Below are 16,088 nucleotides of genomic sequence, written 5' to 3'. Positions count from 1 at the left end.
CTTCTCTTATTTGCTGAATTTTCAGAAGTTTCTTATGGCGGAAGGCACTGCAGAAAACACTTTGAAAGCTACTATGGAGTGTTATATGATGAGCATCCAGGATGCTGGAAAGCTGGAAAAGGCAATGTAGGCAAATCCTCCTCTCAAACAGCCAGCCGTTATGATGGGGAGGCAAGCAGCAGAACTGTGGCCTTAGCTAGCATCACTAAGATAAAAGGACATTCAAATGAGCAACCAAGCAGAGTGTGTTACATCCAGGCATATATGTTTTCTAGCTACTTTTGTTCCTTTCTCTCATCAGCATCTACAATCCTGTGGAGATGGTGGCATTTAAAAAGACACAGCAGGCGGTTAATAAATAGAAGTAGTTGAAAGGGATTTAAGCTAATACTTCAGAGGATGGTAAAGCACTCTACAACTTTAGCTGGAGAATGATGCTAAGTTAGAACAGCTGGAAACGGCCTCCTTTAGCCAGCTGGGACTCTCCTTTTAAAAAAATATCAAACAACTTGTAGAAGCCCTCTTTGAATTTTAAAGATGAGTTGGTTGTAAGCATCACTAGGAATAGTTTAAAAATTAATTATAAGAACCAAAAGTAGTTTTAGTTATGCACAGACAACCAAGGAGTCTGGTCACTGAAAGCCCCCTAACTCAGACTAGTATGTTGGTGGGTTGGGGCACAGAGGCAATTTAACAGATGCGCAGATGACATAAAAGTGTCCATATTAGCAGAGTACTGTGCAATACTTGATGTTTAAGTTGGGTTGCACATAATATCCCCTGGAACATTCAAAACATTTATCAGACTTTTGAAGCAACCCTCTACCTTCTTGAAGTACACTGTATACAATTATCATCTCTAGTCACAGTTCTCTACATTAGTGCCCTGATTTACTTAATATTTTGAAGACAAAAATCTTAGTTTGCCTTACGTTGTTTAATCACCACATCACCATATTCTGCACTCAACAGAACAGATATTGCAGAACCCTACAATCACACATTAAAACAAAAAATGTACTCTAAGATGCAGAGATGGCTTGCCAGTTAAAGAGTACATCCTGTTCTTGCAAAGGACCTCAGTTTGGTTCCTATTGCCTACATGGCACCTCACAAGCCTCTGTAACACCAGTCCCAGGGAATCCAACACTGTCTTCTGGCTTTCTGGGCCTCATGCATAAGCATGGAATACATGCATGCGTGTCGGTGAACACAGGCACACCACATAAAATAAACATAAATAAATCTTTAAAATACAGTACTCCAAAAGCCAAGGAACTTACTTAAATAAAAACCATGATTTCTTTTCAACTCTTGAAACTATCAGTGGACGACTACTTATTGACTAAATTACTAGCTTGAAAATAAAGATGCAATAATGCGTTCATAGAATATAACAATGGAAATTTCATTTTTCACCTATATAGTTACCAGTTTATTAGGAGATATCTGTACATTTAAATGCACCAGTGTTTATAATCTACATTTCCTTTTTATCCCTAAAGGAGGGACTGGAGGTGTGGCCAGTAGCAGAGCACTTGTCTAGGCTTATACTACGGGCACGTTTTGCTCCCGTCTGTCTTCTACCATTCCTCCCCATTGGTCCCTAGATGTGGCTAATTGTCTTCTGCACTAGCAGCGGGCAACTGGAGGTATTAGGTTATATGTGACAGGTACTTCTGCCTTCTTTACATGGGTCATCAGAGAGGCTGCTTTTCCATCAGCTGGTCCCTATTTGCATCCTCCAGAGGTGTGCTAATTTGGAATTGAGCATCGGGCCCCCCTCTAACTATAAAGAGACCACCCCACAGTATATTAAAAGGTTCTCATCAATGTATGCAATTTAAGCGCACATGCATATAATTAACTAGACACATTAGCAGTGTGAGCTGCTAATTTGGAACGAGACACAAAAGACTAGAATGCGTGTGGAAGGGGGAAAAAACTTTAAAATTAAAATGACTACATAATGAAAACTGCTTCATGCTGTGTCTACTATTTTCATGTAAACTTAATATAACTGTAAATATATTTTAATGAACAGTAGAAAGAGGCAATTACAAAGAGCAAAGGAGGGCAGCTCCACTGTGAAACATCACAACAGCTCTTTGCCTTCGTATTAAAAGTGCTGCCTGAAGACAGAGGGTGAATTATAACTTCATAATTCCCGAGGAAAATGCTGTCTATATTAAAGGCACATTTGCCAATGAGCTCGCAGTGAAAACAAAACCTCGTGTGAGAAAGACATTGGGGAGGGAAGGGCAGAACAGGACCTCACTAGCACACTAGCACACAGAAAACAAGCTTGACTGTAATATACACACAGACACAGACAGACAGACACACAGAGACAGACAGACAGACACACACACCACAGACACACACATCTCATTAGGTGTTTACATTTTGTAAAAATAGCTTTGTGTTCCTTGAAGATTTTTCTGGAGCATAAACTAGTTATTGACATTAAGTATCAAAACTCAGTGGAGATATACACTGACAAAAAAAATATGTTAGCGCTGGAGAGTGCTTAAAAGCTTTCTATCTTAGAAGAGTTGGGTAATGGACTTGCAATTTAAAACGAATATGGTAAATCTCATTGCCCAGATTTCAGAAAAGAACACGGAATTGTTGTTATTAGTGTGATCCAGGTGGGAGGGATGGAAGGCAAATGCTAGGAAAACATCACAGATTTATCTCCAGGGCTGAGCCTGCAAGGCAGTGGGGGTGGGAGGTACAAGGTCCCTTGAAGCAACCAAAAGGTTCAGCCCACTAAATGCCACGGATTCTAATTTTTTTTTTTTCAAGATGGGAATGGAGCTTGCCAGATATCGGCGAGAAAATAATCTATATCAACTTTAAATGGAATGCAAGGCTAGGCTGTAAAGTCAACGTGAGTAGGGCAGTTTTACTTAATGCATGTCTTCTACTTTGCATATTGTGACACTCCCCTGCCCTGCCTACTTTCAAATGTTAAGTGAAGACTGTGGGGCTTGGTAAAATGAAGATGGATGACAGCATCAATTATTTTCCTCGTTTTTTTTTTTTTTTTTTTTTTTTTTTTTTGGCGACACAGCCAATTATTACAAATCTATAGATGAAATGGGAATGAGAACTACCAGGCAGATGTTTTGAACCACATCTAAATTGATACAGATTCTGTGTTATATAAAATCCTAATTACTCAGCCATGAGTCACATCAACAAAGCCAAGCAGACGCGTGCTCTAGGTGAGTCAACCTCGCTCAGCTCACACAGCCGTCTCCAGCTCCTGTGGGGTCTCACCTTTCTTGGTTGATTCACAGAATGCATGCAGTGCATACTTACGGCATGAAGGAACTTTTGCATAAAGGGCGTTTTATGATAACATGCATCTAAAATCCATAAACCAAATAAGCTAAGAGGTCTCCACAGGGCATCCAGCCATGTGCTTACTGCCTTTTCATTCTTTCCTGCTGCCTTTCAGATACAAATTTTAGCAAGCAAAATACACAGGGCAGTCACCACACAATTCCACATTCACTGATACTTTCTTAACACACGTTCCCCAACCAAATCTAGAAGTCGTAAACAGTATATTTTATATACACAGTTTCAAAATAGCACATTTAAGAAAAACCAATAAATATTGAAAGAACCCCCCCCCAAAAAAAAACAAAACTGTGATTGCTTCTGGCAATGAGAACAGCAAACAGAGAACTTGCGTCTTATAGAAACTTTTAACAATTAGAATCAACATGGCATCACTCCTCCCTGGCAAGGTGAAGCCAAAGCACATAGGAAGAGCTCACATTCTTTCTAGCTATTTCACGAATTCTAATCTAAAAGAATACACTGCTGATTACAGAGGGGATGTTTTCAAAGCACACAAAGCAAAGGGTGTGATCCATAGAGCAAGATTCAGGAAAGACTGTTATAGAATAATCTTTAAATGTGGAATTGTATTCACACACACACACACACACACACACACACACACAAATTTTCTAAAGAGATAAAACAATAATGCTGCTATCAAAAAGTATTAACTGTGATGTGATTTTCTGTTTCCATTTTTTTTTTAACATAAACCTAGTCACATGAGTTTGGTTCCTATGTGATATGCCATTACATCAAATAACTTAAGCCTATTAACAAATGCTATGATGGCACTTGGTCCATGGAGATTTCCACTAATTGTAGTTCCAAATACATATTACAGTTGTTTATTATAAAGGCGACTAGAAAGCAGTTATTGCAAGCCTCGCATCAGACTAATGAATGCTAGTATACACCGAGAAAGGTCTATTGGTTTACATGATTGTGTAGGAGCAGGATGGCAAAACAAACTGCTTCTCCTCGGTGCACAACAAAATGGGCAATCATTCTGGACTGCTAAATATTTAACAGTGATTCTGACTGTCAGTGAAAAAAAAGATAGGAGGCTTAGAATGCATTGGTATTTTCAGATTTCGCAGATCTTCAATAAACACCAAAGAACAAAATGAAACAGAAAAGTTCAAGACATAATTAGCGCTAATTATGTAAAACTCCCCCCACATCATCTACTACCATTCTATAACAGTTACTTAATAATGGTTTATGGATTAATGATGGCACAGGAGAAAGACTCACCAGAGCAATTAAAATCATTCCTAAAACTGCAATAACTATTTAAACAAACAGGACACAGTATAGTCAAATTGAAAAGATTTGGACTTTGGAATCAGACATTTTAAGGTTTGTGTGCACTCCAGCCAACTGATTCCTTGAATAAGTTAGTAAACCTGACATTCCAGCTTCTTGTCTGTGAAGTTTGGGTAAAAACACTTGCTTTGCACAGAAATTAGGACAAATGAAATGATGCATACAGATTATGTAGCACAGTGTATAGGATAAAAGAATCAATGACAGATTTGCCATGTTTTTGGGTGGACACATGAACTACACAAAAGCTGGTATCAAAGTATCAATCTCAATTTAGATGCTTTGTGGAGACACTGAATCAGCGTCAAAGAGTGACCAAATAATTATGATAACCACATGATGCCAATAAGCCATGTTACTTACATGTTATTCAACCGTAAAATCCTTACCCAAATCCTTTACAACTTGGTATTACTAGAAAGCACAGCTATTCTTTTTTCTTGATAAATTATTATATTTTTATTAATAAATTTAATTTTAGTTAGAAACAATCATTCATATATATGTGTGTGTGTATATATACATACATACATACATACATACATACATACATTCATATATATATATATATATCAAGCCCAGTTCCCTCTCCCTTTCCATCCTCCCATGCCCTGCATCGATCCCCAATCCTATCCTTCATCCACTCCCCAGGGAGGGTGAGGCTTTCCATGAGGGATCACTGAAATATGTCAAGTCAGTGGGGTAGCGCCTAGGCCCTCCCCTGGAAAGCACAGGTATTCTACTGTGAGCCCATCAATCCTTACCAATAACTTCCAGTGGACGAAGGCATGTTGCATCCAAAAAGTAGCATATGATGGACAGTGTCCATGCTGGCACGAGGCTTGAAGTCAACTGTCATGAGGAAAGGACACATGAACATGAGTACAAGTTATAGATTTGTGTGGCACCATTATAAGAGCCTACATCTTTGAACAGCTTGGATGTCTATATAAGAACCGACATTTTGATGCATCAATGATAAAATGCTCTGATATTTCATATTCTTTAAGATGAGGATGAGTTAACAATTTGATGCAGGAATATAGCAAACTATTGCACATTAAAAAGAAAATAGTAATTAACAGGCTAGAGAAGACAGCTATTAGCACATGTGCATGCGCGCGTGGGAACACACACACACACACACACACACTTAAAAATGAACAGTCCCTTTTATTGTGGTGAGTGTATTATGTGGGTATAATGTGAATGCTCCAGGCTATTTATTCACAATCTATTTCCTTCCCACTCTAGGCAGAGCTCTGTGTACCAGAAACATTGCACAACGGTGCAGCAAAGCAGAAGCCAGAGTGAGCAGTCAAAACATGAGCAAAAGGATTCACAGCATATCCACACCACGTCTACAACAGCAGTCATTGAGTACATGCAACAACACATACCGAAAGAGAGAAAGACTTCCCCCCGAACAAAAATATATGTGCAGATGTATCTTTATAAAGATATGCAAATAAAATTCTCTCCGAGGTGAACCTTCACTTGTTAAAAGAATAGACACTTATGTAATGCCGTTTCTCTTCTTCTCCCAAAATCAGAGTGGAAGATACTACAATAAGCAAAAACCGATACAGAATGCACACATATTTTTCCCAGTGCACTTGTCACTGAATGATACTGAACTTCGGCTCCCATTCACAGAAGGGATTGGGTCCCTTTGTCCTCACTGAAAATGCTACCTGTGATAAAGCAGCAGCAGTTATGTGTGACCAGTTCAAACAAACACGCTAAGCTGTCTAATATCAAGTGTGTCTTAAGGTACCTTTTGCCCATTTTTTGTCTGTTTCCTAAACAGAATTTATAAAGCACCATTTGTTGCTAAAATACATGCTGAGGCATATTTATCAAATAAGAACATTCTGTACCAGACTGTGGCACTGTCAGAAAGCACAGGACACGTTCTCTGTGCCACCCTGACAGTTCTCACAGGAAAACACACACCTTTTGTGTACTGCACTGAAAATGAAAATTTAAAGCTTGAAAGCAAAATCTTGGGGCTTTCGTTCCTCCATTTCAACAGCTAACAAAGAGGCTTCCTAGAACTCTGACTTACTATAACCCAAGGCTCTGTTGTCTCTAAACAAAGAACACAATGGAACCGGGAGATGGAAGCTGCTTTGGATGGAAAGAACAAACTGAAAGTTGCAACAGCTCGTAATTCATAGAAACGCAGCATAGTTTGTGAGTAGGAGGAGCAAAGGCGGGAAAGGGCGTCTGCCTTTGCTGGGTGCCGTCACACAGGGAAGACAATGCTTCCTGCCTTCCTTCCAGAATCTTCCCAGGGACCTCTCTGGTGCCGTCACACAGGGAAGACAATGCTTCCTGCCTTCCTTCCAGAATCTTCCCAGAGACCTCTCTGGAACTGTTTCTGTCAGAAGCAACTCCATAAAAGTTCTGAGGTATAAGCACTTGCCATGTATTTGCCTTTTATCCACTTAAATTTATTTTGGCGTGACATATAATCAGTAACTCTATGTTTCACAATCCTTAAGTTGTTTATATCACTCTATGGACATGCCTACTTTTAAAACTGTCTATTTTTATTTGTATTTGTATGTGTCTGTATGAACATACGCCATGTGTTTTCAGGTGCCTACAAAGGCCAGGAGAGGGTGTGAGATCCCTTGGAAGCAGATGTAGAGGTGGGTGCTGTGAACAGAACTTAGGTCTTCTGAAAGAGCAGTCAGCACTCTTCACTGCCAACTCAATTCTCCAGCCCCTACCTTTTGTAGGGACTTATCCTCCCTTCAAAAAATAAAAATGTAACTGTGAGAACCTGTGTCCCTTGTACAACCTGTGTTGATTTCATCCCCTTAAATTGTCTTATTAGGGGGTAGATAGTTTTCCTACCATTGAATCAAGGCTAGACTTTGGGTAACAAACCAACAGAACTAAGTGTAGTTTATTTCAGGAATGAAACTTTTAGCCCCCAGCAATTTGAGATTCAGGCATCAGTCAAATATCGAGGGGACATGATCAGCAGAGTTGGAACTGTGCCTCTTGAGGGCGGGGGGGGGGGGGATGGAGAGAAGTCACTCCATTTGGAAGTCACTTACAGATGAAATAACAGCTGTGGGGTAGACAGAAGCAGGGACCTTAGGCAAGGCTTGGGACAAAGGGACAAAGAGAGCCCTGAATTGTCAGGGTCCCTTCAGAAAACATCAGTTGAACTGTTTTATGTTAATGCCGTGAGCCCGCTGCTGAGGAACGATGCAAGAACCCTTTGTTTTGGGAGAAAAAGGTGAGACACCAGTAATTTTAAAAAACAGATTCAGTTGAGCAGGATCACTCGTAAAGGCAATGGTAAGTCTCGTCGTGGCTTTTTATAAACAGAGGGAGGATGAAGGCCTAGGCGTGTACTTCAACTTGAGGACCTTCTGACACCCTCTGTTCAGTAAAGGGCAAATTCTCTCACCGTCTGTTTTAAAAACTCATTCTGTCACACTGTCTTAAGTCCAGCTTATTTTCTGTACATCAAACCTTTACTAGATACAAGTACGACTTTACTTCTAAAATGAGAAAGATCCATTATTAAGCAGTGACAAAAAAAATTCCGCAGCTCCCACACATAAAATTTATATTCAAACGAATTAAAAAAAAAAACCACCCCTCCAAAATCTTGTTCTTCCCAAGTCATATATTCATCCAGAAATCCGAGATGTAATTTAAATGTTAAAAAAGTTATGGATACAAGGTGAAAAATGTTTTTTTCCTATCCTAATGAAAAATATATCTAAGTATTTTTATAATTATAGCTCAAACTGCAGTTCATTGGAAACTGAAATGAAAAATACCTCCAGCCAAAGAAAGTCATATTGAAATGTAAATCTAAAGCAAACAGCAGATGACTTACAATAATGTCGTGCTTAGAAAACCCCATTTAAAGGCAACAAATGAGCAAAGAGAGTCTGACAGGTTCATTTCCTGGGCTGATTTCACTCCTACTTTCTATAGAAATACCGAGATTCCAGTCCTTGTGCACAGGATGAACGTCCACTGAGCAGAAGGCATACACATGATTCTGGAGATCTCAACAGAACAAAAACGAAGTTTACAAAAATACCATCTTATCTTCAGAGAAGGCATTCCTTTCCCCCTCATTCCCAGGTGTCCTGTCATATGCCGAAGAAAGGAAGGATGCCAGGGGAAAAGAGGAGGGAGGCAATAAAGAAAAAAATTGCCACGCGAGTGTACTGTGCCAGCAGGCAGAATAAACAAAGCCCGGGAAGTGTGACAGATCGATGCGAACACAGCCTCTGAGAGTGGAAGAGAGTATTATAGCTGATTAGATAGCAACTGCCATCCGTCCTCCAGGTGGGCTATATGATAGTAGTGGCTTTACTTTGAAATGATGCTAACAGAGAAGATCACTTGATGTCTATGAGCAGGGAAATTGTACAGGTAATCCCCGGGAGCGAAAATCTCTGTAGGAAAAAGACGTCTGAGTAGTAACTCAGACATCAGTGGAAGAAAAAACGGTGACAGGGAAATGCGCAGGTAGGAGGGCTCCCTAAAGGGTGATGTCAACCAAACTGAAAGACAACAGCATGTGTGGGAAGAACATTAAGAAGACAGACAGACAATGAGTTCTGTTTCTGGAGTTCTAAGCAAAGTCTGTTCTAACTGCATGAAGTTCTCGGGATTTATGGCTTCTTTTAGTTAGCACCAGACTGCAACCAGGGCCATATACATTTCTAATACTGGAACCTGGGAGAAATTTTCATTGAACACCTGGTTCTATCTCCATTTTCCTTCCCAAGCAGATTTCCAACTCTAGGCCTACATGTCAAATTGGATGCATCAAACTCATGATGTGGAAACTCTGTGCACAGCACACTCAGTTTAGTGGAGGAAGCACCGGCCTGGAAGATATCAACGCACATATAAACAACGCTGTTCCAAATCAGAATGGCTACGTTACCCGATTTTGTTAAGGTTATGCTTTCGAGGAAAACCGCCAACCTTGGATATTTATTTACCTATGGAACGTGTGTGTGTGTGTGTGTGTGTGTGTGTGTGTGTAAACCTGTTGGGATACCTGTTCCTAAGTCTCTATTTCTTCCCAATGGAATGATTTGGAATAAAAAAAAATGGCTTTAGTATACTATGGATATTACCAGAGGCTTTCTAATAATTTTCTTCAATAGTACTTCTCAGGCTGTGCTATACTTCAGAATTACCCAGAGAGTTTGTTAAAATCATATAGGTTTGGGTTTAGCCTAGTGGTAGAAGGTTTGCCTATCAAAGCCATGCTTTAGTAGCTAATCTAACTATATTCTACTGTGTATGTACACTCAGCTTTTGGTGAACTACTTTTGGCCAATTTCACATTGCCTTCATCTTTTAACTTTACAGAGTTAAAAAAAGGTTTCCTTGAATATTTGAAGATAAAAATTAAGCTTTCCTAATTGCCCTATGAAGAGATTCCTAAAGCTGTGTACTAGATCATGTCATTTTTTTTTTTTTCTGGATGATCAGTAGCCAGAAAACATATGGAGTCTCTTTAGACTAAATCTCTACAATAAAGAGTAGGTGTACCAGAGCAGCAGCCAGAAGCATTTTCTATCAAGCCTGACAAATTGAGTTTGAGCCCTTGAACCCATATGGTAAAAAGAGAACTTCCAGAAGCTGCCCTTTGACCTCCACACATACACAATGGCATCTGCCTCCTCAAATTAAAAAAAAAAGGAAAAAATATTAAAAAATGATAAATCATGTTAATATTCCAGTGATTCAGGCCATGTTCAATAGAACTGGGGAGCTGTACAGCCTAAGAAACTGAATAATATGAGATTATTGAAAAAGAAAGCCCCCAGGTCTTAATATTACTCCCATAAGCATTTCCTCAAAACGACAAAATAAAGATTATACTTCAAAACTGTTGTAGGGAACTGAGGATGGTTTGCTCTGAATTGTAGGATGTGATGAAACTTAATGCTCATAATATTGCAGCTGAGAAAAAAACCACAGCTGCAAAGATCTCGGCACTACAGTTGTGTGCCAGTGTGTTAGAAGGCTGAGACAGACCTTTGAAACAGACCTTTGGTGATCTTCTGCCAGCTGCCCCATAACACAGGGCAGCCTTGCACTAAAGGAGCTTCTCACTTAAGATATTTAAGCAGTAATTAATAGAGAATTGTCATTAACTCTTACTGAGAAGGACAATGATGGACACTTTACAACAAATTCTGTACCATAGTTTATGAGGACTATCAGCTGCTGTTGGAGAATTAACCAAGAAAATCATTGACCATAAATTGCAAATGGAATAATCCTGATGAAGGAACAACGGAAGTCCAGTATAAAGAAGGAATTAAACTTCCAGATGACAGGCCTTTCTAAATTGCCTTTAATGGTTAATGGGAGAATGAACTAAAGAATCAATAAATAGATTTTATCAGCCAAGCTGTAAGACAGAAAATGATATTAGTAAGCATCACTAAGTTGCATTCTTGCATGCTAGCCTTTTAGTGGTCCCACATTCATTTCCTGCAAAACGAAAACTGTGTTCCTGTTCTAGCCTTTTAAGGTCACTCATAATATTGGGCCACTCCCTACATCAGACTACTCTGTACTCTGTAAGACAACGCAGCTCCCCCAGCTGCTACAGCTGCCAGCAACATTCATCATGTGGGACCCTTGCCAGGCACCCATTACTTCTCAACCTGTGGGTCTGGAGCCAAGGGAGGGGGTATCAAACGACCTTTCCACAGAGGTCACATATTAGTCGTCCAAGTAGCAACAAAGACAATTTTATGGCTGGGAGGTCACCACAACAGGAGGAACTGTATTAAAAGGTTGCAGCATTAGGAAGGGTGAGAACTACTGTCGTAAAAGCACTATGAGTGAGGTTTGTCTTCCGTACAAACAGATGTGTCTTGAAGAGAGCAGTGTGGTCAGCTGTCCCTCATCATGCAGCCTGACACGGTGGAGCTGGCATTGGAAGGCAGTAGTCTAGCTGGAACTCACTTTTAACCACTTGAAGATAGTTGTGCTCAGTGGGTAACCCCCGTGATACTCCTCACCCCTGTCTACATGCAAATAGGACAAGTTTTCAGTCCTAGCACAAACTCTTTCCTCTTGGGGATTTCCCCAGGCAGACTATTCTATTGTATCTAATTGAAGACATCCCTACACGTAGATGTAAAATATAATCAAATGGTTCCTACTTCTGCTCTTACACTTCTTTATTAGCTGAGCAAAGTGTAGGAACTACTTGGCATAGTCATGTCCGAAACATGGCTGCTATGTGGCTAAAGAATTGAGGACATTCAAAACTGTGAGAAAATATTCAGTCACAATGTTTCCTTCATGAGAATAATTGAGGAAATGAGGTCTGTCCACTCACTGGAGAGCACTTGCATCATCCGCTTTGTATTAGCAACAGTAGCTTTCACTAAACACCAATAACAAACTGGGAGAGTTCCTGATGGTGCCTGCTGGGAAGCTCTCACTGGTCACCTGTGAGCCACAAGGCTGTGCCTTTTGTGCTGGATAAAATTCTAGTAAGAAAAGATATCCCATTACCTGTTTGGAATCAGGAAGGTCATAATGACCCATGTGGGCACACACATTTCTGTTTACTACTGTCCAAGCCATAAGATGTGCATCAAGACACTGCGCCTTGCTAGACCTTGGGCATTGCTGGCACAGTATCTGGTGGCTCTACAGCACCATTAAAATCGACCATTTCTGTAGTTTTCACCTCAGCATAACTGCTGTCTAAGAACAGTCACACTTGGACGTATTCTATTCTATTCCAAAAGTGCAATTCTGTAAGTTCTGTAATAGCTGCTTGAGAATCAGTCCAAAGTCCCAAGAAAAAGAGAAGATTAAATTAATTCCATTTGTTTCTAAATTCACCTATGTTTACCTCATTTATGCAGGGTTATCTGATGGTAGGGAACTGCCACCACTCACCAAGGAAAAGACACATTTATTTACTGGTCATCCATGTGAGGGAAAGCAAGTGGATGAAGATGACAGTCAAATTTCTTGGCTGAGTGAGCGGCTGTCACAGCCGATTTCTCTGAGCGTCTGTAAAACACCTTGCAGACAGCACCATAGCTCAGTGGTCAAATGCAGATTTCATCTCAACTCTATCCATGCATGTCTCTGACTTCTTGATATAAACAACAGCAATGATCTAGGAAAAGTTCTAATTTTGTCCAAATATAAAATTTCACATCATCACTAGAATAAATGCCCATTTTAATTCTAATTTATTATTTCAGTATGAGTCTAAAGCTACATTGTAGATGTAATTCATTTCATAATGACGGACATGGTATTTCTCAATAGTAATTATGTGTATTTTTAAATGTGAGTGAAATAAGTCACAAAAACACAAGCCCTAAGAATTATGAATTTATTGTATGAGAATATACATATGCTTATGTGGGGTACACATGCATGGAGAGGGTGTTGTTCTTAGGAGCCATGCATCCTAAGAAAGGAAAGAGCTAACAGAGCTGCTATAACCCGTATTTTTTAAAAAGAAAATTAAATAAGAAAATCCAACCTAGTCTTAAAAAGGGGCCTTAGCAGATCTTACTTATCAGAAGAGATGCATTTTGAGATTGAAAATGGAACAAGGCACAAGAAAGTACAGAGATTATCTCTCATCAGACTTCCTTGGGACAGGTTAGGTCTAGCCAACACACAACCACAACGTCTACATTGGGACTCTAAGGTTCATCCAGTCACCTGTCCAACATGCAGGGTTGGTACCCAGTTCCTTCTACTACATCTGCCTGTGTAGAAATGGGAGGTTGGTGTTATCACTTGCCTTTCCATTGCATACTTTGAATGTGGCCACTAATGAATGCTGCTGACAGGCTACCTGCTGAGCAGCCCCCCAAAGAGACTCACACTGAAGGGGAAAGAAGATCTGTAGCATGCATGTGATCCTTCCAGCAGTAAAAAAGGAAGAAATGCTAAAAAAAATGTTAGGATCCTAGGAGACTGTGTGATGGCCTTGCAGCTGGAAGTGGTTTAATCTTAGAAGAGAGATGCCTACAAAAATAAAGAAATGTTAGCTCTCTGGTTCTAGCACAGAGCCTCGTATGTTCGCCATGAGTATTCAATTGCTTGACTGAATATATTTACTTGTACTTCACAAGTTTAAGCTATGTGAAACTAAACACATTAATATTACGACAGCAGTAACACATTCCAGGGCATATTTATAGTTCTTAGAATGACCAACCCTGAAACCACACATTTCTTACAACCTCCAAAAAAAAAATGTTAATGTGAAAGAAACCCTTAATACTGCTGTGACCTATGACAACTGTGTTTACACAGGTGTGCAGGGCGGCCTTCTCTGTAAAGCAAGTGTGAAATGGGAGGAATAAACAGAGAAGACATAATACCAGTGAAAAACATCCATTTTATAGGTAAATATTTCTCTCTCCAGGCTGCTAAACACAAGGATATGAATAAATAGATTTTAAGTTAAATTTGTGGTTACTCAAAAAAAAAAAAAAAAAAGAAAGAAACAAACAAACAAACAAAACAAAAAAACCCCAAAAACTTATAATTAGGACCTTACATTTTTTTTTTTTTGTTGTTGTTGTTTTTAAAGTTACTCTGTTTAGCCTTGGGGAACACTGGCTTTCCTAGCCTGTTCTGGGTCATGTCCAACTACAACACCCAAAACACTTCAGGCAATGTTCAGCCTGTCAACGGGCTATTCTCGTCCACGGAGATTAACTACTGAGCAGTTCTGTACAGAGGGTGTTGTTATAGGTAGCATTCTGTCATCCTTACTGCAGCCAGAGTGCAGAGAAAAAAAAAAAAAACTACATGCAAATCTTTCTGGCTTTGCAGGTCTATAATGGACATTCCTTCGGGAAGCACCTCATGAAAATTCATTCTCTGACTGCCCCATGGCTACACTGCACACATTTTACTAGTCACATAATAGCCATTTCAGGCAGCCTACTTGAAAATTAGTTGCATGGGACCATAGCACAACTCTCATTACTGTTAACTTTCCCAACATCAACATTTTAAGCCAGAGAAGAAAAGCAGAAAACAAAAAGGAAAAAAATAAATAAATAAAGAACACGAATAATTTGTCAATCACACGTCTTCCCTAAATAGCAAAAGTCTGTCATAAGGGATTCTTAAATTTAAACGAGGTAGGTAGAGACAGATGGTGCTTTGCCACTTCCCCTAGATGACTAAAAGACACATCTGGGAAGGACCTGTCATTTAAGTCTCCTTAGCCTACAGTACCAATAGCCTCCCCCTCCCGTCCTCTCTTCCTCGCTCTCTCTCCTCTCTTTGCTTTCTGCCCTCTCTTCCTCTTTCCTTTCTATTTTGTCTACTCACCTGTCTGGTGGGTAAAATATAACACTTTCCAATGTCGATCCTGAGTATAGTCTATTCATAACAGAACCATCATATAAACAGCTTTGTTGAGTGCAGGGGGACTAAGAATCCAGCTACAGACAGAAAGCCAATACTGTACAAATGGGACCACACAGCCCCGGTGACCACTGACATCTGCACACAACCCCTTAGCTACCACACTCCTGACTCTCTCCGGATACAGTCTGTAATCTGGTCTCCAGCGGCTGCCTGCAGTTTCTTTTCGCATTAGGCATGATGAATGCATTTTGGAAACTGACAGCAGAAGATTAATACACTCGTAAGCACCCAAGAGAAGCGTTTACTGATTTCAAATCGCTGTTCTCCCGTCCCCCACTATCCAAAGGATACTTACTCACGAAGGCTTCCTCATCCACAGGCAGACGCATGGACATGCAGAAGTATGTGTCCGACTGTTAAGAAGAGAAACATACAAAATCCGTTTTAAACGACTAAGAAGAAGACTGAGATGTTAACTATTAAATCCAAGGCCTGCAAGACTGGAGGGGTAGTTCTCCAGCGAGGAGAGAATGCAACATGTTAGGAGAAAAGCTGAGTCTCGGTAACTTAGCGATACTAAAATGTTTTATGCTGCTTTCATAAACAATTTTGAGACCTGTTTACAAGGGTCATCATCGTGAGTGATATTTCTAATATGGTCACAGTTAAAAGGCATTTAGATGCTTTTCTAAAACTATGGAATACACGTCTGATTTGAAAACAGCAAGAGGCAGTTCTGATCATTTTCACTATTTGTGAAATTAAATAATTCCCTTTATCATCTTATATATGCCACAAACACTAATGGCCACAAATATTAATAGCAAAGGTTGGTTTTAGGTATAGCATTGCATATGGTTATTTTCTTATTTTAAATTTCCATGTCATTTATTGGAGAAATCAACATAATCTCAAAATAGCCTTCCTTTCCCAGTAATTGTTCCTTTATGGAAATGGGCCCTCTTCTTGTACAGTAGCACTAAACTCTCCAGTAATCCAAGTGTGCCAAT

At 39.8% G+C, this 16,088-nt stretch overlaps 1 protein-coding gene across 9 annotated transcripts in view; it reads right to left on the bottom strand.

The window, feature by feature from the left end:
* Pam (peptidylglycine alpha-amidating monooxygenase) overlaps nucleotides 1-16,088 on the bottom strand; it is a 256,160-nt gene that overhangs the window by 100,416 nt on the left and 139,656 nt on the right. For all 9 annotated transcript variants that reach the window (XM_051190860.1, XM_051190861.1, XM_051190863.1 and 6 more), the window contains exons 4-5: nucleotides 15,434-15,491; nucleotides 5,451-5,538 (exon numbers count right to left, since the gene is read on the bottom strand). In XM_051190860.1, the coding sequence (XP_051046817.1) occupies nucleotides 5,451-5,538; nucleotides 15,434-15,491 (146 nt within the window). The remainder of the gene's footprint in view (nucleotides 1-5,450; nucleotides 5,539-15,433; nucleotides 15,492-16,088) is intronic.

Source organism: Phodopus roborovskii, unplaced genomic scaffold (genome assembly GCF_943737965.1).
Source record: "Phodopus roborovskii unplaced genomic scaffold, PHOROB, whole genome shotgun sequence".
NCBI classification, from domain to species: Eukaryota; Metazoa; Chordata; class Mammalia; order Rodentia; family Cricetidae; genus Phodopus; species Phodopus roborovskii.
Note: the sequence above shows the minus strand (reverse complement) of the source record. Positions and strands in the feature narration are given on the sequence as shown.